This window comes from Talpa europaea (assembly GCF_964194135.1).
Source record: "Talpa europaea genome assembly, chromosome: 12".
In the NCBI taxonomy this organism is placed as follows: domain Eukaryota; kingdom Metazoa; phylum Chordata; class Mammalia; order Eulipotyphla; family Talpidae; genus Talpa; species Talpa europaea.
The window spans coordinates 29,212,870-29,234,328 of record NC_140079.1 but is presented as its reverse complement, the minus strand read 5'-3'; the positions used below and the strand labels follow the sequence as shown (position 1 = coordinate 29,234,328).

Below are 21,459 nucleotides of genomic sequence, written 5' to 3'. Positions count from 1 at the left end.
TCCATCAACCATTCTCACCGGCCAGAGAACAAGAGATAATTGAATGGCAAATATCAGACTGAGCGTGGTGACTTCCCACTGCTGATTGACGCAGGCCTACACAGGTGCCATAGCCATCCGAGGACAGTACCCAGCAGAGGACAGGTCTATGGGGTTGTCATCCATGCACACAACTGCAAGCCCACTCAGGCTCAGGGAACAATAATATGGGGTTTATTTAACAAACAGGGGAAACAAAGAGTTACAACAGCCACAAGTGGCCGGCTATCTCACCTCAGATAGTGTCCAGAATTCAGAAGTCCCAAACAAAAGGCCACTTACCCAAGATGGCACCATCCGGACAAAGAGGGCCTGGAGCGAGTGGCAGCTGGAGGTGTCCACAGGCAGGGCTGCTGGGATGACACAGCAACAGCTCAAATCCACAGTCTGCAGGTCCCAATGAACAGATTCAGATGCTGGACTGAATAACAACAGAGGCAACAGTACCCAGAGGCAATGACAGGCGATCACATAAACAGCTCTTCGTGAGCCAAGGCAGGGAGTTCAGGAGACTGGAGTCAACGTCCAGGCGTCTTGTAGAGTGTGGGGAGTCTCAATGAGATCCCAAGTTGTCGCCTACATGGCCTTATATTCTCTTCAGAGTCCTTCACCCTACTTGCTCTCTCCTGATTAAACAATTTAACCCGGCAGGGCCCTGAGGGAGGGGCTGCCAGCACCTTTAGGCGAGGGCGGGTAAACCCACATTTTTCTGACGGTTCCTGCTGCTTACATGGCAGTAGGGAAAACGCCAGTCTTGCCCCGCAGTCCACACACTTCAGGCCAAGGGTATCAAGACTATCTTTGCAGATGGTCTCATATAGTTACCATTGCACTGACTGAGAGATTTATGAGCTGAGCACAAAAGCTAGTAACTAAAAGAGATTTTGATACAGGGCAGCAAGGGGCACTAAAACTGGCCAAGGATTGTGCCCAGATAGTTTATGGTCCCTGTTTGTTCTTCAGCCTTGCACACACTTGCAAGATAACTCAGGTTCAGAGAACAATAATGGGATTTAACAAGCAAGGAAAAATAAAGAGTCACTGAGGTCACAAATAGCTGTTTACCTCACCCAAAGCAGTGTCCAGTGTGTTATAGTGCTAAACACAAACGCTCCCAAGGTGGCATCTCCCCACCACAGAGGACCTGGAGCACGTGGCAGCCAGACAATAGGCCGGGTTCCAACTCACAAAGACAGCAGGAGCCACAACAGGAGCCACTCACGGGAGCTGCTGAGATGCCCCAGTACAGCACCAGACAGTAGACAAGGGAAACAACAGCTGCGGTAGTCGAAGGATGGGACAAGGCAGCCACACTCACACAGCTCAGTGAGGCGCCTGCTCCGGGTTCTTCCCTCCCAGGTTTTAACAGCAGCAAAGCTGGTAACAGTTTCAGTCACTCAGCTACCTGCAAAACCTCCAAACTTTTCTTCTCTGAGGTTGGCTGCTGGAATCCTCTCGATGTCCTGTGGAGGCCAGCAACAGCCTTCTGGAAGATCAGCGTGGTGGCGACAGAAATGGCTAACCCTGGAATTGCTGAAGATCCAAAAACTGAAATCCCAAATGCTGAATACCGAACTCTGAAACCTGAGGGCTGTTTCTGCAACCTCTTATATTTCTTATCAGCGTCTCCACCCCAGCGGATATTTTGTAGGTATTTCGCCTGGGGCTATTCATCCTCAGGAGCAGCCCCCTACAGAGGGGCCACCTGTAATAATCTCTGGCTCCAGCACCCGTTTACAATTTGACATTAAAAACTATGATCTGAAGAGCTCATTGGATGTATTGAATATTTACTTTCATACGAACCTAAATGAAAATTCAAAGACTGTAAGTTACTTGGTTTCTGAGTTATTAATGCCAAAAATTCTATTTTTTAGAATTGTGAGATTATTTAATACTTAAAGCCATAGTTAGGCTTCAAACCTGCAGTAGGAAAAATTGAGCTGTGAAGATTGTACAGTCCCTTCAAAAAAAGGCATGTTCACCAACACTTATTCCAGGCCTGTCTGTGAAAAAGGAAAGAAAACCCAGAGATAAAAGGTGAGGAACAAAGTCCAAAGTCCAAAGAAAAAGCCCAAATAAAAGGGTGGCTAAGTCCAAAGAATAGGCTGGGCTAGGTTAAGAACATGTTCTAATGCGAGGGAAGGGAGTCTCAACAACTCATATCTAGCAAGATTTGATAATCTTTGGTATTTCTCATCCCTTGCTTTCTAGGTGAGAGTTTTCACTGTAATTATCTTTTTCTTATTTGGATGAGTAAAGATATAGTGTAAGCTGTATATAAAAAAATATAAGTTAATTTTGTGCTGAGTTAATGTCCCAAAGAAAGTAGAGTCTGAGAAGCAACATGGTCTTAAAAAGATAAGGAAGAGCTATTAGGCTTAATACATGATTGCAGGCTCTTTATTTGGGTCTAAGTTGTTACAATTCCCTGCTAGTTAGCAGTCCATGTGGGCATCCTGTCTTAAGATGGGACCGTTCTACATGTGTTGTATTGACCTGAAACTGTCACACATCCACACCTAGCTGCAGAGGAGTTTTAAAAATGTGGTCTTAGCTGTGCAGTCATGTGATCACCTAAAAACGCCATTACTAAAAGGACAAAAAAAGGAAATGAATTTCTGGAGATAATTAGCAGTCACGTTAATCTATTATGTAATATTGAGCATGAAGTATTGGGATGAAGGTACTTTGCTTTTTATTCTTTTTATCAGTAAACCTCAAGAAGAGACAATAAGACCTGATGGGAAGGAATAAGCATGACCCAGATAACCTGAATTTTATGCATTCATTAAATGGTATTTGGGGTTATTAGAAAAGAGTTTTGCTCTAGCATGAGAAGAGAACATGTACTTAAATGCACTAAGGGAAAATGTGGCAGTTTTTCCACTCAAGTGAAGAATGTACATAGAGATTCACCATAGCATTCTTTGAGGATAGGATATTCAAGGAAATCTAAGTATTCATCTCTATGAGGGTAAATACTTTCCTAATCACTTGACTCCCTCTCCTTAGAGGTCTCCCTGGACTTGTATTTGTGAGAGAAAATGAGGTGTGGCTTGAGCTAACTCCCACACATCATTTGCTGCAGTGCTCCTGAGCTCCCGCTGTCCCTTGTCTGGTATCTCACTGCTGCCTCCACCTTAAAGCCTTCCTCTGCTTCTTACCTCTGCTCCCCCTACCCTGCATTCACTTAAAATGGATTTCCTTGTTTTCTTTTTCCCAACTTTATTTTTCCCAAGACTCTGCTAGCACCATCCAGTTCCCCAGCTGACCATCTTTGTGTTCCCTTTGGTTGTCCATACTGCTGCTGCAACTGTCACATCACATGTGATGGTGCTGAATTGCATTTATTTACTTATGTGTGACTTTGCTCTTATGAGACTAAGAGTTCCCGGAGGTGAATTACAGTGTCATATTTGTCTTGTTATCCCCAACACTCTGGCTCTATGCCTATATATGCTTTGAGATATGCTAGAAGGAGTGAAAGTAGGGCAAGTGAGCTGGTGAGTGATGTGGTGGAACAGTCAGCCTCCCCCCACCACTCTGACACACCACCATGCAAGGCAGTCCTGCCTCTCACCTTCCAGTGATTAATGTGTTTGAAGAGTGAGGCTCGCCCCAGGACACAAAGCAGAAATTCACACCAGTCAAAGTGACAAGTGCACTGTCATACTCATCTGAGGGTCCTGCTTCATCAAATCCACTTCAGAATCAGGAAGACGCTCTTGGCTACCTCCGTACTGCTGGCCATCTGGTCAGGTGGCAAAGCGCCCACTTCCAAGGTCAGTTTCTTACTGTCCTGGACTTTCCAGATTATGCTGCAGAGTAAAACTTCTCTCTAAACTGTCACAGGGAAGTCTTCAGAACCATCAGTAGCCCCTCCCTTATTAACTTTTCTACTCTGTAATGGTCATTGTGATATTCTAACTGCCCCTGAGGGCAATGGGATAGTCTGGGAGGAAAAAAAGAAGTAAGACCCACTTCTTCTCTCCCTTTTTCATGAGGAGATTAGCAGTAAAGTGGCCTGTGGCAGGGAAACACTGACCAGCTTTCTGGGATCACAAGAATCTGCCCAGTTGGCTTGGTGGACACTGATCCTAAATCAAAGTAATCATTTCAGGAGTGATAGACATGAACTCTGCCCCACATCTAAATGATGATTCCTTTTGTGTTCAAAATAGATCTTAGCCCCAACAGCAGAACTAGAGATGAGAGAAGAGGCTGCAGTGTGTATGTGCACATCTTGTTGGTACAGTTTTGGGTTGGCATTTGTCTGAAGGTTCCTCTAAATATCTGGAGACTAATGCTCTAATGATGAAAGGGACCCAGTAGCATAGAGAACACTGAAGATGAACAGTCATAAACAGTTCTTTACAAATGAGGGGAATTATGTGTCAAAATGAAAAGGAGAGCCACACTGCAGAGAGTTCCCAGGGACAAGATGGGAAAGGAAACTGGCTTCCTGTGAAACTGGCACAAATACTCTCGTGCATGGTCAGTGCTTACTGTCAGGTATTTCATCTCCCTGTAGGTAATTCTCTCTGTGTAGATACCTGAAGGGAAATTTGCTGAAACTATAAATAACTAAACACAGAGCAAATATATTAGAGGATTGTCTGAAAATACATTTCTAACTCTGCCATCTTTTCCTATATATTGGGGGATGAAAGAGGAAATAGAAAAGGAGGGGGATAGAAGATTCAACATTAAGGCTACTTTCTCTATAAAGCCCCCCTTAAGCACTGCAATCCACAGATATTGCTTTTTACTATGCTCTGTACTGACTTGCAGTATTGGATATCAACTCACGATCCAAGAAGTGGTCTCCCCCATTAGCTGCAAGATCCTTGAGGACAGGGTATCTTCTCATTCTTCACACTACAGTGACTGAATATAGCAGATGCTCAAAGTATTTTTTTGTGTAATGCCACCAGCAAATAACCTCAAATTACAAACAGGATTGTGTTAGGCAGTATATAAAATGAAAGAAATAAATATATCTCTGTATAAATATATCTAAATATATTTAATTAATTTAATTTTAATTTAATTTAATTTAATTTAAATATATTAATAAATATATTTAAATATAAATATATAAATAAATATATCTCTGTTTTATGTTTGTATTTCACAATTCCTGAGGACAAGTTAGGTGAATGTGTTCAGGCCAGGAGGGCGGAGCTGGGGGAAGCAGGGTAAATGTTAAAATGTGTGGGGTCAATGGAAAAAAAAATACCCACATGGGATTTAAATAAACTGGGTTATTCAAAGTTTGCAAAGCGGCGAAAGATGCTTGCAGACTTCAGTGAATGAGAGCTGGAAGTCTGGTCTTGGATGCTCATTTCCTGCATTGCGGCTCGCTGACCCACCCTTACCACGGTGGGAATCAGGGGCCACCCCTGAGCTCTCAGGTTGCAAAGAATCCGAGAGAACGGTTTGCGCTGAGCGCTCACGGCGGCTTGTCACCACCAGGGGGCGCCTGGACGCTCCGCTCCTCCCGGCGCGCGGTCGCTCTCCCAGCATGCCTCGCGCCGCGGACGTCGATCCGGAAGTTGTCGCCGGCGGCCGGCCGGCCGGCAGCCCTACCCCAAACCTGGCTGCTGAGCCCGGTGGCCCCGGCCGCCTCTGCCTGGCCGAGGCTTCCGCGAGGCCGGCGGAAAAGACACCATTGAACTCACTGCCCGCCGGGCTCTGTCTGGGCGCGCCCCTACCCCCGGCGCTGTGCGACCCGCTGCTGTCCCGCCCCAGTCGTCAGCTTCTTGTAAGTGCTTGGCGAGGGGGCCCCTCCCCCAAGGCTCCGACCGTCCTCCTGGGGCCGCGCAGTGGCCTCGACTGAAAAGGTGACCGATTTACCTTGAGCGCGGCGTCTCTGGAAGGGGCTGGAGCGAGTGCGAGCAGCAGAGCTACCTATGTGGCTGGGGGATGTCGAGGGCCCACAGCCCCTTCCTGGACTCTGAATAGCACCCCAGGTTGCCTCGTCTCCGGGACACACTGAATGCCCCAGACCCTAATTCGGAAGTGAAATAGAGGTTGGCTGTCTAGGGGAGCCACCTGATCCTTTCAGCCATGAAGGCAGAAACACCATCCTCCCTTCCGGAGATCCCAGCTGGGTGCAGCGGTGGCCTCAATAGCCTGCTGAGTAGCCGGAAGCTGGTGGCTGTGGGGGTCGTACTTGGCTGGCTTCTGGTCATCCACTTTCTGGTCAATGTGTGGCTTCTGTGTCTTCTGTCTGCCTTGCTGGTGGTGCTGGGAGGATGGCTAGGACCAAACGCCATTGTGGGGGCTTCAGGTCGACTGCACCTGGAACGCTTTATCCAGATAACCACTTGCCCACCAAATCCCCAGGCAGAGAGGCAACTGGAACAAGAGATCAACTGCACCATCCAGATGATCATGAGGGATTTTGTGTCATCCTGGTACCGCTCAGTGAGCCAGGAACCAGCCTTTGAGGAAGAAATGGAGGCCGCCATGAAAGGGTTGGTTCACGACCTCCGGAGGAGAATGAGCCAGGTGGACAGTCATGCTCTTACCCAGAGGGTTCTGACTCTCTGTGGTTGTCACCTGCAGAGCTATATTCATGCAAAGAAAGCCACAGCGGGAAAACAAAGTGAGCCCTCAGTTGAGTCCTGCCAGCTCTGGGAAGCTTACTGCCAGGTTACTGCCCCACATCCTGCTGTACAAAACCCCAGTGCTGAGGTCATCTATACACGAGGCATTGTGGATATATTGCTTCAAGGACTAGTGCCAAAGCCTCACTTAGAGACCCGGACTGGACGCCATGTAGTGGTCGAACTCATTACTTGCAATGTAATCTTACCATTGATCAACAAGCTGTCAGACCCTGACTGGATTCACCTTGTACTTGTGGGCATCTTTTCCAAAGCCAGAAACAATCCAGCAGTAGTTAAACCACTCTGCCTAGCCAGTACCCTGGAAGAGCCCTTAGTGCCCACATCTCTACCACTGGTTGTTGAGGCACAGAATCTGCCAGAGGCAAGAGCCCCTTCCCCAGCAACAGTCCCAGTGTTTCCGAACAGTGATGAACCAGAGGGACCTTCACATCCAGTTGTTGAAGAAAGTCATGACACCGTAGATGGAGATTTGGGTGAAATAGAAGAAAGAAAAATTGCTAACTCATCTCATTTCCTGCAGCCAGATATTCGAGGCCCTCTGTTCTTATGTGAAGACCCAGAGCTGGAGTCTCCACTGTGTGAACTGAGCAAAGAATCCATAATGCTTGTGACCTCAGGCAACTTCCTATCTGACAGAATCCAGGATGCCCTGTGTGCCCTAGAGAATTCTCAGTCTCTAGAATCTAAGGATGGTGAGGGATGCGAAGGAGTTGAAGGAACAGAAGCTGAGGAGGGTCCAGTGACAGAAACAGGCCTACTGGTCTCCATGCTGAATTCCTGCCCTGAGATTCAGGTTGACATGGCAGACAAGGAGGTAGAGCATAGAGATGCTACATCTCTTACAGATTTGCTGGCAAGTCCAGAAACAGCCTGCCCCACACGACCCTCATGCTTAGAGAAGGATCTCACCAATGGTGTGAGTTCCCTCGATCCTAATCTGCCACAGGTTCTGCTTTCTTCCTCTCCAACCGGTCCTCTCAGCTCAGCCACCTTCAGCTTTGAGCCCCTGAGCAGTCCAGATGGCCCAGTTGTCATCCAGAACCTGCGTATCACTGGCACCATTACTGCTCGAGAACACAGTGGCACTGGATTCCACCCATACACACTCTACACAGTGAAGGTAACAGGATTAGAACTGTGGTCACCTGTTCTGTGCTGGGAATGGGTTTGGAAAACAGCGAAGCAAGTGTTCTGAGAGCCTGCTCTTAGTTTACTATTTAATTCAGCAGGCATCTGTATGTGAACGGTTGAAGCTCATACATAAACAGTCATTTTATCTAATATTCTACCAGTATATTTTATCCATTACTCAATCTTAGAATTTTAGGGTGGTTAGGATACTGACGGTCATATTTTCCAGTGGTTCCCAAACCTAGCTGCTCTTCAAAAATCACTTGGACTCCTTTTTATGATAGACTGATAGATTCTAAATGAGAATTCCTAACAGTGGATCCTAACATTCTATTTTTTTTTTAATACAAATCTTCAAGTGACTTGGAGGAAGCCTATCGTAAAGCCAGTTTTACAAAACTGGCTCTTATCAAGCCAGCTATCTAGTATATGAACCCCCTTCATATCTGCTAAGTGGTTCCCCCATTTTTTTAAAGTGGCATCTACTTTTGTGCTTAAATATCTCTAGGAATAAGGAACTTGCTGCCTTCTGAGGTATTTAGAGGTAAATAACTCTCCTTCCTAAAACAAAATACAAAAGATGCTACTGTTTAAAAAGAAAGAAGTTAGCGAGGAAGATGTCTGGAAAGAGAATTTCTGCATGAGACTCTATACATTGAATTTTACTTGTCTCCCCCTTGGATTTTTTATTTTGAATCCGAAAACTGTGATCATGAGCAAACTTTGGTGATGTACCTTCTATTTTATACTGTCTTTAGGGTTTGAAAAGTAGTTATGTAGACATTTTTATAAGTAAAGAAAGTTTTTGTGGGAGGGAACTTAGAGATGGAAGGAGGAGAGCAAAGCAGTAAAATTATTTTCTAACTTTCTCAGCGATTTATGTTGGGAAATACATCTCTCTTCTTAATCCAGCCATTCTTGGAATTTGAGTTATTCATTACAACGTAAGGCAGCAGTCAGCTAGTAAGGTCAGGAGTAAAATAGGAACATCTCCCTTCCTTTACCTCTACACTGCTCTTACTGTGCGACTGTTGAGCTAATGCAATTAACAAATGTGTTCATTCAACAGTATGAGACAGCCCTCGACAGTGAGCACAGCAGCAGCCTGCAGCAGCTAGCCTACCACACTGTAAATCGCCGCTACCGTGAGTTCCTGAATCTGCAGACCCGTCTGGAGGAGAAATCAGATCTACGGAAGTTCATCAAAAGTCAGGAATTTCCTCTGCCCCACACTGCCTTCTTGCTTTTCACATCTAGCCACCCTGGTTTGGGAGACTGAGGGGCCTACAGGTTTATGGGGAGGGATGGAGGAGCATCAGAGGTACTGTGCTCCCCCAATTTTTCAGGTGTTTGGGGTTTTAGTATTGGACAGCACTGAGTAATTCTGAGGTACCCCAGTGCCACTGAGTACTTTATTCTGGGATCCTATCTAGCTTAAGCTTCAGAAAGCTTTCACATTTTCACTGATTCCTGTGAGGTAGTGTGAGGAGTTAAAGTAGCTTTTCTAGATTCATAGACTGATTACTCTTAAAAATTAAATTATCCAGAAATACTTGCCACCTTTCTTTAGCCACCGGGGGTGGGGTGTGTGTGTGTGTATGTGTGTGCGCGCGCGTGCTGTTTCACACCTGTAAGGCTCGGAAACAGTGAGAAAATGTAATAAAATTTAATTCTGAAAATAAGCTAGGAAGGAGCTGCTTTGTTTTTAAAAGTGCTGATAATCACCCAAATAAACATTTGAATCAGTCTAGGCCTAAATTATGTATTTTAGTTATGCATTTTCTTAAAATCAACAGCTAATACTGAGCTAATACTCAGCTAAGCTTGAGCATATGTGCCAGGTTTTCTTCTTAGCATTGTACACATAATGGCTGATTTAATTCTCATAACAGCTTATGAGATAGGTACTATCATTAGTTCGATTTTATAGGAAAGAAACGAAGTTAAACAAAGATTAGGTAACTTGCCTGAGGTCATTATTATAGTAGGGATTGAATCAAATTATAAACTTGGGCAGTTGTACTTCAGATTCACCCATAAGCACTGTACCATACAGCCGCTTATACCTTATATTGTTATAAATAATGAGAATAGGCTGTGTGATTGGGGTACGTTTGGAACTCCTGAACTATTAAGTCTCAGGGAAATATATTCAACAGTTCTGTTTGCCCTACCTCTACGATGGTTGTTTATATGGAATAGCTCTCAGTAACTATTAATGATTTTTTTTTTTTTTTAAGATGTGAAGGGTCCGAAAAAGCTCTTTCCAGATCTTCCATTTGGAAACATGGATAGTGACAGAGTAGAAGCACGTAAGAGCCTCCTGGAATCATTCCTAAAGGTTAGAGTTGTGATTTGACTCTGCCTTCATTCTAATCACTAAACATCCAACCTGAGGTAGAGAGATCTGGGGACTGGAATTTATCTTTGAAGTCCTTCTTATATCTTTTGCAGCAACTCTGTGCCATTCCGGAGATTGCAAATAGTGAAGAGGTGCAGGAGTTCCTTGCTTTGAACACAGATGCTCGTATTGCCTTTGTCAAGAAGCCATTCATGGTCTCCAGAATAGACAAGGTACAGTAGGGCCCTGTGCTCAATTTTAGTTTTTCATCAAAATGGAGGTGGTGCTTCAAAAATAGGGAAGGTGGTGTGTAGGGAGAGATAGCACAGAGGAATCAATAGAATATGGACTGGAATTTTCAAGACCTCTTGCTAAATATTGGTTGGACCACCAACTTGCTGAATTACAGTAAGCAGCTATGAGGACACTCTATAAATGGACATATATATATCCTGGGACTATTAAGACATTGTTATTCTAGAAAATGATGTAATGACAGATCTTACCTCCAGAGATAGGTAGAGACACACAGGTCTCTCCTGGAAGTGAAGGTCACTCTCAGCACTGGTCACTCAGAAGGAGGGCCCAGACAGAACACTAAGCTGAGTTGTACCCTCTAGAATCTCCAGGGCAGGAGTCCAAGGTTTATGTTTATCAGAAGATGGCATATGTTTGAAAAGGTTAGAAAACACTGACTCATAGATAAAAGAGGGGTGTCCCTCTTCTCATAGATTTCAGAGATAAAATGATAAAGTGGAGTTTCATGTGGTAGGAGTAAGGAGACATACATACTATGAGGAAAAAACTGCAACCTAGAAAAGAATGCCTTTAGAAAATCCCCAGAGTTCCATGCAAATGTGTTTATCCATGCAGGTGTATTCACTCATTGATTCAACATCAACTTATTAGATGCTTGTTTAACTCCATGTAGTATACTGTTGCTGGTGAAATCAGCAGATAAGGACCCCCCACAGTCTACAATTTTGTGAAACTTGAGAGCAGGTTGTATTTTCTAAGCAAATATCTGCATTCATGCTATCCTCAAGTTCTTTCCCTGGTTTATTATCCCTCATTCTTACTGTAGTCTTTCTGGACCATTTCAGCTTTTTCTTAGCTTTGCTGGCTGTGCTTGTAGAGGAGAACACAAGAATGACTAAAGAAGGCAGGGTACTGGGCTCTACTTTGAGCCAGCAGTGATTATTAGGAAAAGGAACCAGAGGGAAAGTATATGTCTTCTCCTGATTCTTTGATATCTTAGGATTTTATTTGTTCATTTTCCTTTCCAACATATATCTATTGGACATATTCCCAGTTTGAAAATTAGTGATAATTCTTACTCTTCAGTGAGGGTTGTTTTATGTGGTCTTTATGAGTTTATAACAACTCCAGTTTCCTTAAATTTGGCTTGTGTGGTTTTTGCTATTGCTGTATTGATGAAGAAAAATTGTTTGAAATACCAGAACAACAAATTACTCTGAACATGTTTACATTATATATTATTTAGACTATATTTCTCATTTTGATAATCATCACTCTCTTTTCTCTATATATTTCTATATTACCTATTCTTGGTGAAAGTATTATCTATTCTATATTACCGTCATCTTGGTGAAAGTATTATCAATTTCGAAAGTAAAGATCATTCTTTTATCTAAGAAGAATGAAATTGAAAATGGAAGTATTTCATCAGCTTGCAGAACTCCCATATTTCTACTTATCTCATTGTCGTCTTTCCCCATGGCACTGTGTGTCCTAATTCTGTGAGGAGGGAGATTTTTGTGGCCATAGAGAAAGAGGATCAGTGCCACTAAGTCATTAACTAGTATCTATCCTGGTAAGACTCTGCCTAGATAGTCTGGCTGTCTACTCGTCTTGACTACATAAAGCACTGAGACAGCTTCTCATTAGGTGGTTTCTGTCTGACCCTATATCTCTGACCCCTGCAGATGGTGGTGAGTGCTATTGTGGACACCTTGAAGACAGCATTTCCTCGCTCTGAACCGCAGAGCCCCACAGAAGAGCTGAGTGAGGCGGAGACAGAAAGCAAGCCCCAGACCGAAGGCAAGAAGGCTAGCAAGTGAGAAGCCATTCAGTCACCCAGGGACCCTTCCCAATTCTCAGGTTGATCCCTAATCCTCAGCTGATGCCCATCCTTAGTTTCAAGCCCTAGAAGAAAGAAAGATGGGTCATATACACCAGTTTTTTTGTTTGTTTGTTTGTTTGTTTGTTTGTTTATTTATACAAGCACTGGGTACAGTCAGAAGCACGGGAGGGTGAGAGAATTCACCAGAGCCAGAGCAGGGATCAGAGCAGGCAGAAGGACCAAAGCACACTGCTGAGGGGAGCAGCAGGCGGCAGGAGAGGTCTGCGCACCATGCGGGACCCTCCTCCGGTGGCCGGGGAGCAGCCAGGGATCAAACCGGCGCTGCAGAGGCCACGGGCAGCTTTGCAACCCAGCGCTCAACTGCTGCGCCACCGGGGAGGCCCATACATACCAGTTTTTATGCAAAGTCAGACCACATACTCAGTGTTCCACCCAAAGATCCTGAGATTCTGCATAGGCAGCCCTGATGAATGTTTGCTTTTGTCATGGGACCTGAGGCTCAAACTGACCAGGGAATTTTGACTGGGAGGAAAATTTTGGAATATGGAGAGTCTCATTTTCTTTTTTCCTGGAAAATCGAGATATTTCTTTACTGTTAAGACTTAAATCTTATGACTAATTTTTGGTTGCCATCATTTCTGGAAATCTTGACTCAGAAGTAGCATATATTAGCAGTAAATATGAAAGGGCTAGTACGGATCCCTGTAGGGTGTATTTTAGTAACTGGTTACTAAACTAGATCCTCCATTAGGATCCTAGAAGTAGCTTTCAAAGCCAACACATGGAGGGAGAGGAAACCATATTTACCCTTCCTGGAAACTTCATCTGTATCTGGGCCGTTAGGAAGACAGACTATAAGCAGGAGCGACTGTGTGGGTGTGTGTGTGAAAGTCTATCTAGATGACTGGCTGTTTCTGTCTCCGTGTTTGCTTCATGGGCTAGCAATAACAGACTCACAGTTCTTAGTCTTTTTATTTCCGGCATGCATATTTTGAAGGATGACCATGATGCCTTTGTTTAGGAGAACCATATTCCTTGAAACACTGAAGTTAGTACTTGCAGCCCCTTCCCTGAATTTATTTAGAATATTAGGGGAATAAATGGATGTGCAAAAAGGGTACCACCATCAACTTCAGGAAATCCTGTTCTATTTAATCTTCAGCAGATTTTGTAATGAGTGTGAGGTATGTGCTAGCTACTCCTCTAGCCTATAGAGATAGAACCACAACACACTGGTCCTTATTTTACATTAGTAACTGTCCTTTTGCAGATGCATTCTAGAGATCACTTAGTGCAGGAATTGTACTGTATGTTAAGAGTTGCCAGAATATTTATTGTTAGGGTGGTTTCAGAACCAGGTCTCTCCTAACAGCTTTGACCATTGTAAGCTCCCATAAATCAGTGTGAATGTTGTTATTTTAAGATATTAATACTGGTTAGTTCTTTATGTCGGAATCCAGACTATGAATTACATTTTGTTTCTGCTCTTGTTTCTATACCAGGTCCAGATTGAGGTTTTCATCCAGTAAAATTGCTCCAGCACTAAGTATGACTGACACACATGAAAAGATTCTCTATTGTCTCCAGGATGGCAGTGTGGTAAGACACTCCTACAATTGATAAGTGGGATGTTGATCCTGCAGTTTAAGGCCATTGAGACATCTTCCAATCAGAAAGGACATAGGTGCCTTGCGAAAGGACTTATCCAATACCTAGATCTCCAATTTTTACTCTAATGTATTTTGGTGGTTAGGAATTCCTACTAGTTTTGGGTGGGTAGCTTTGGGTTAGGTTTGGATAATGGAAGACAGAATGAGAAATTCCTGGAAAAGAACAGATGACTCAAAAGTATTTAAAGCAAGTGCAAATCCAAAAGCATTGCTTACTTATAGTGCATGTGAAAAATAATAATAATAATAGAATTTTCCTAAGGCTGTCATAGAGATAGTAGGAATAAATGGGGAAAGCCAGTCATGAATCATTTCCTCTCCTACTTACTGCATTCTTTATGTGATACACCACTGACTCTTCCTGCAGGAGTCAGAGGTCCTGTCCATGTCTGGGATGGAATCCTTTCTTGAAAAACAGTCAAAGTTACTAAGAGTGCAGCCAGAAGATACCCCAGAAAAAGTTCCTCTACAGATTCCCAAAGACAGTGTGGATGGTTACTTACCAGATACAGCTGTGCTAGCCCAACATTTCAGCAGTGGTGATCTAGGTAAGTGACAAGACCTTGGCTCCCTCAGAGAAGGGAGCTAGGGTACCATCTACTTGGGACTTGTGATGGTTGGGATTCAACACATTAATTTCTCTTCCATTCAGCTCAACAAGTCATGTGTCAAATATCAGTGCCGGAGTTACTGTGCTGACTGCTGAGATACAAAGAATATGACACAGTCTCCAGAGCTGAATCATGCAGAAAAGTAGGGCACAAAAACAGGGAGTTAAAACACAGCAAGATAAGATCCATGCTTATGATATCGTCCCCTGTAAATTATTTTGACATGTTTTGGCATATCTTTGGACTATTTGCTTTATCTCGAAACTTCTTCCAATAGTAACTGTGGTACCACTTTCCTGGTTTTCTTTCTGTACCTCTTATGGTCCCTTCTCAGTCCCCTGTTGACTCCCTACACTAACCTTCTAGAGGATTATTTTGGGCTCTGTTCTTCTGCACACACGCTGGGTGATCTCATCTATGCTCTAACACGTGTTGTTGGTGGTCTGGATATTACCATATTTACTGAGCTAGAGTTTATATAAGGATAAAGTTTTTATTTTAAAGTTTTGTTTTGTTTTTAAGAAGTGGGTACAGGCCAGCGTCGCGGTCGGCAGGGAGCGGAGGTGAGAAGATTCCCCAGAGAGTGTGGGGAGCATAACAGGCAGATGTACCGAAATACACTGCTGAGGGGAGCAGCGGGTGAGACAGGAGAGGTCTGCCGCACCATGTGGGTTGCTCCCTGGCCGACTGGGGATCGAACTCGCACCGCAAAGGCCAGGCCCCAGACTGCCTCACAGCGCTGTGCTCAACCCCCTGCACCACCAGGGAGGCCCAAAGATATAGTTTTTATAGGAAGAAAGGATTTTTTTTAATTCTACTAAGAAAAGACCCCACTGATGAAAAATAAAGGATCAAAATAGCTTGATGTCAGAAGGGGGGTGAAGTATGATTTCACTGTTGTTTCTCACATGGACCTTAATTTAAATATGTGAAAAATGGAATTCACAGCCCCATCTCTTCACAGGTATCACACTGGTTAAGTAAGGGAAGCATGAAGACAGTGAATGCATCAGAAGTATAAGGAATTACAAGTTAGATGGAACGAGGAAACAATGTAATTGTATCTAAAAATCAAGCCTATAAATTTGAACATTATATCTCTGAAAGGATAGTTTATAGCTGAGCCCTTCTTCTAATTCTAATCAATAGAAAATTAACCATTTTCTTCAAGGGGCTTAGTACTTTCTTATTTTTCACTGCTGTGACAATACCATTTATCTAGCAGCTCTAGGTAAATGCTAAACCTGGCAAAATACAGTAGTCCTGCTTTGTCTGTGGTGGATGCATTCCACGCCCACCAGTAGTTGCCTGAAATCACAAGTGGCACCAAACTCTATAATACTGCTTTTTCCAGTGCATACATACCTATGATAAAGTTAATTTGTAAATTAGACACAGGTAGAGGCGCAGGTAGAGACTAGCAAAAATAAATTAACGATAAGGGCCTCCCTGGTGGCACAAGGGGTTAAGCACCGCACTATGAAACAATCCGCAGCCTCTGTGGCACGAGTTCGATCCCCGGCTGGCCAGGAAGCAACCCATATGGTGCAGCAGACCTCTCCTGTCTCACCCGCTGCTCCCCTCAGCAGTGTTTTTCAGTCACTCTGCCCATTCTGTTCCCCACTCTGTCTCTGGTGAATCCTCTCAACCCCGCATCTCTGGTCTGTACCCCAGCTCTTGCATGCATAAATTAATAAAACTTTTATAGAAAAATATAAATAATAAAATGGAACAATTCTAACAATATACTGTAATAATAAAAGTTATTTGAATATGGTCTCTGTAATATTTTCATACCATGGTTGACCCCAGGTAATAAACCACACAGCAGAACACCAAGTAAGCAAGGGGACTACTATAATAGAATTGAGCATGACAGAGTACATTTTTTCAGCCTATAACTTGCCTAAATCTGCTGCCCACAACATTTCTGTGTTATTATGTGGAGGCAAGTGGAATATAAGCATGGAGTAGAATTAAGAGCAAAAGAGACTGGGCCTTGACAGTTCCACAAAGTCACCAGCTGTAACGACTTACTTGAATTTTGTTTCAGCTCCCAGAGGAAATATAAAAGAAACAGAAGCTAGGTAGTTATATGCAAGATAATTATATACAAGATCTTTTTTAAAGATAAAAAGATTTACTAAGTGACTAAGGAACATAAAAGAATTATAAAGAAATACAGTCTATAACTGAAATTTTTAAATGTGAAATATCTTTTGAGTACAGAAGAGTTAAAAAACTATAAAGTGATATAAAGGTGGAGAAGACCCAGTGCCATTGAAATCTGTTCCTTGAGTATCGGTCTTCTCAGTTTCTTTTGATGCCACTTCATTCCCTAGGTACAGAGACAGAGTTAGCCGACACAGTCCTGGATTTACTCCTCTTGCTGCTAATGGAACAGTGGAGATGGCTTTGTACAGAAAATATGCAGAAAGTTCTTCATCTTATCTTTGGGACCCTAATTCAGAGGTAAGACAACAGAACTCTCCTTCATATTAGAGTCTCAGATTGGACAGGAATGTAATGCTGAATTTTCCAATAGAAAGTGTAGAGTCCAGGGAATCTGTGGCCAGAGGGGAAAATAGAGTCTCTGTTACCAGAGTATGAGGATAAGGACTAAGTGGAATCTATCACATAGTTTTTATTACTCACCTGCTGTCTAAAGTTTGAGTGGGTCTACTTCTTTAAGATTTCTAGCAGAGCCCTGAATTACAGATACTGCCTGTGATCTTAAAACACTGTAGCTGAGCTCTTCCTAAAACCAGGAGCAATTCGCTATCCAGTTATATCCCCAACCTTTGTACCTTCCACCTTGTCACAGTGCACATTTCTCTTAACTGACAATATATGGTCACTATGACAGTAGTGAAAAAGACAAGAGAATGCATGTGTTCTCAAAATAAAAATTGTTTTCTCTGAAAGAGTTGAAAGTATTCACAACTAAAAAGGTACTTGCTGACACTCAGGATTATATGGAATAGAAGGATACTTTGATTTAATATGGACATTATATCCAAGGATACTTCGATATTATTGTTAGGCCTTGTGATCTTAGCACTGCTGGACTCTTCTGAACGATTTGTATATAGGTGGAGGTTTTAACGGTTGAATTACTAACCATGAAACTGATACAAGTTTCACTATACTGAAGAGGACCAGAAACACTGTCTCTGAACCAGACAGACACACTTAGTACTTGAACTTTAGCCACTCTTGTTTTGATCACTTTCATATGAGACATTCTCCTGGAACATCTCAAAGTAAAAAGAAGCCAAATCCTCACCTAGTCTGTTACCATGTGGCCATGCCAACAAGTCACTTCAAAACTAGTATCTTTAAAAAAAAAAAATAATTATGTATCTACCATGTAATAGAAAATTCATCGATGACAGCAGTTAAATCGCCTTCCACACATAGTTACATAGGACAGGGAGGCATAATAAGCTTTTTTAAAATAGAAGTCAAGAAGCCTTGGATATCTGGAGAAAGAATCGCATTCCCACTCTGGTGTCACCAAGGATCTAATAACGTCTTCACCCATGTGAGTAATATACACAGAAAGGATATCATTCAGGACTCAGAGTGTAGGCGTGAATCTCATCAGTTTCAGGATATTTTCTATTAAGCAAACATTTGGGCGTTCCTTTATTCAGACATTGTGCTGTGGACTAAAGCACATTGTATCATGTACATTCCTCAGAAGCCCTGTGAAGAAGGTATTATGATCCCTATTTCAAAAATAAGGAAACTAAAGTATACATAGAAGTATGGTTATTTAATCAAGATTACAGCTACTAAGTACCATAGGTAGAATTTGAAGCCAAATTTGTGTGCTCTTTAGCTGCAGTAACTCTCTAGCTCTCAGGATCAGACCTTTTGCCCATGATTTGGAGAGATAAAAGCCAACCCAGAGAAGTATACATTCCCCAGAGCCTGTAAATCCAAGCAGCATCTCCATGTACCACACTCATGTGTAGTACAGAGGGCACTGTTAGCCTGTGGTACTGTCCCTGGAGAGCCTGCATGTTTTATTTTTAAAAAAGAGGTTCATGCAGTGCTACATTCTTTGGCTTTATTTGCTTACCAAAGCAAATTTGGAATTTGATCTCTCTCCAGTGCTGCATCACCTCCCCCTCCACTACCACCACTGCCCTCACAAGAGGCAGTCCAACTCCGTGTTCACCTCTCCAAGATTGTCCCCATGACCATTGCCCAGGAAACAGCATATTTGTTCTTTCTCTCTGAAACCACAAGTATCTGAGCTGTATCCTTGTTCAGAGTACTTGGCTTCTCTTTAAGTCCTGCACTTTAAAGAGAAGGTTAGTCGGTATCGATGCCTTGGGTAGCTACTGCCACTTAATCTAGTTAACTTGAACACGCTGCATTTGCTTATCAGGGATGCTATAACGATCTAGATTTAGATGCACCTCCTCAAAATGTCATCATTTTCCAACCTCCAGGATTATTATTTCCAAGAAAATAAGTTTAATTTCTTCCACTTCCAGATTTTTTTACTCTCTCTACTCCCTTTTTACTCTCTCTACTCCCTTATAAGACTATATACATAGCTGTCCTAGAGACCGGGGACCTCTGCCGCATCATAAGCCTGTGCTCTCCTGCTCTTTGTCTCTCTCTCTCTCTGGCCTGCAAGAAAAAAAAAGAAGAGAGTAAATTCAACCTCATAACCCCTCCTGCTAAGCCAAGGTTGGGAAGGTTCTGATCTCAGCCAGGCTTTATAAATCTCTCTTGATTGTTGATGGTGTAGAGAGAATGTGGGAGGGCAGCTGAAGAGCAGTTAGATGCCCAAAAAAGGCATTGTTAAGTCAAAGGGGAGTCTTGTACGCATGGCACCTGACCGCATATGTCAGCTTCTGTGCTGGGAACATCCAATTATGTAAGGAGCATTCCTTGTTTGGAATTAGACACATAGAAGGGGGAAGAAGGGGTGGGGTAGCAGTATAAGCCAAGGACTGAAACCAGCTTGTGCAAACTGCTTATGTCCGAATACAGAAGAAACTTTACAACATCCCTGGATGCATCAGAATCAAGTTAAGGATAGTCTGGTTGGAGGGAAAGAGGAGACAGCTCCTGTGTTCCACTGATGATAGAAGGTTTGAGGCAGGAAGAGCCAGCCAAGGTAAGGGGTGATGTTATTATGGAGTCCTGATCTAGAGTGGAGAAATGAGAAGAAGCTGGACCAGTTCCCTGCCTGGATGCCCAGAGCAATGATAAAAATATGAGCCAGGCTAGCAGTAGAGTACACGAATACCTCATCCTGTGACTCTGCCCTCCCCGTGACCCAAAAGATGGCATCAGACTCCATGTCAAAAGAGTAGCAGACGCATTCCTGGCATCTGTGTAAGGATGTCTTAGTTGGGTGGTGGGGGAAGGGCAAATGGGAATAGTGTGGCAAAAAGAATAAGGAAAAAAAGGGGGGAAGTTCTGTGATCTGTGGACAGTGGAGAGTATGTGAGGTGAGGAGGTGTATCGAGAAAGGAGAAAATATGTCAGGTTTAAGGAGCCCAACCATTGGTGGACCCAGCAGAAAATCAAATGTCTAGCTTTAGACCTTACACCAGGTTATGGAATCATTTTCCTAGAAAAGAGGTCTCTACAGACCATCTTTCAGGAAAGGTTGCAAAGCTTGAGGACAAAGTTTGGGACCACTGCAGAGAGTGTGCTGTAAGGTGGGAATGCTCACCCTCCATAATGACAGTTGTGAATGGATGACCATGAGTTCTTTTGTCTCCACTGCATAGGTCGCACCCAAACTTTAGATGTTTTCTCTACTGACTATGCCAGATTAGCAGCTGTGTACTTTATATGCTAATAAACAAAGCAATTCTCTGAGACAAGCATACGTTTCCACATTTTACAAGTGAGGAACATGGTATTCAGATTAAATAATCTTCCCAAATTATTTAAGTATAAATGTCATACCCCTGATTCTACTTTTGTCATCCTGACCTCAGAGTTCATGCACTTTCTACTACTCCACACTGCCTCCCCACTGTGCAGACTTTGTCCAAAGCAGTGGCCACTAGAATTCACTTCATTTGGAAGTCCTGTGCTTAGCCCCATGTAATGCCTCTTCCTTTCTATCTGATTGGCCCCAGGGCTACTGCATATGACAGTAGTATATAAACTCATTTCTATCTGATTTTATTCTTAAAGCACTCTTGGATCAGAGATTGTATCATCTTCCTTAGGTATTTCTATTCTACATTGTGTTCCCAATTAGAAAATTTCAGTTACGATTGTTTTTCAGAAAACATAGATGACAGGGGTTTTTTTAGCCCCTTATACTTTCAGTTCTGCTCTGGTGTCTTATGGTATCTTACACCTGACTTCTTTCTCTACCCAGCATCTGTACAAAAAATACATGCTGATAAGATCACCACATACAAAATTGTCCCAAACTAGGTCTTTGATTTTTCCTGTCTGGTTATTTGCTAGCCCTCTTAATTATTGACTGTAGAGGTGCTAAAATTAATTTTTGTGGCAGTGGCTTTGTTCAGGTTGTATTGCACTTCCTTGGAGGTAAAGAATGCCTCTTTCTCCTTGACAAGGGGAAGCTCTTGACTTTAGTAAGCCAGGCCAGGATTGGCCCTGACAGTCTCTCCTATTATTTGGAGGCTTCCCTGTTATATTCCTTAGGTGTCATTTATTACACACCTATCTTAGGATAAAGACGTCATGCTTTTCCTATCATGAGCTGAGAATTTGTCCTTGAATAATGAAGGACTATCACCTGCCATTGCAATTCAGCCAGTCCCTCTGCTTTCCACTGAGAATTTCACGGGGTCCCCAGCAATTCTAGGGGACCAGAGACATAAATGTAAACTGAATCTTACATTCTTCCCACACTGCCCTTTAATTGGACACACACCAATTTCCAGAGCCATGTTAGACCAGAGCCATG

At 43.1% G+C, this 21,459-nt stretch overlaps 1 protein-coding gene across 1 annotated transcript in view; it reads left to right on the top strand.

Moving 5' to 3' along the window:
- Positions 1-6,111: 6,111 nt before the first annotated feature.
- SNX19 (sorting nexin 19) overlaps positions 6,112-21,459 on the top strand; it is a gene marked incomplete at both ends in the record, with an annotated part of 30,785 nt that continues 15,437 nt past the window's right edge. The window contains 8 exons of the mRNA XM_084249938.1: positions 6,112-7,797; positions 8,878-9,016; positions 10,049-10,149; positions 10,263-10,382; positions 12,096-12,226; positions 13,756-13,852; positions 14,291-14,471; positions 16,877-17,006. Of these exons, the coding sequence (XP_084106064.1) occupies positions 6,112-7,797; positions 8,878-9,016; positions 10,049-10,149; positions 10,263-10,382; positions 12,096-12,226; positions 13,756-13,852; positions 14,291-14,471; positions 16,877-17,006 (2,585 nt within the window). The remainder of the gene's footprint in view (positions 7,798-8,877; positions 9,017-10,048; positions 10,150-10,262; positions 10,383-12,095; positions 12,227-13,755; positions 13,853-14,290; positions 14,472-16,876; positions 17,007-21,459) is intronic.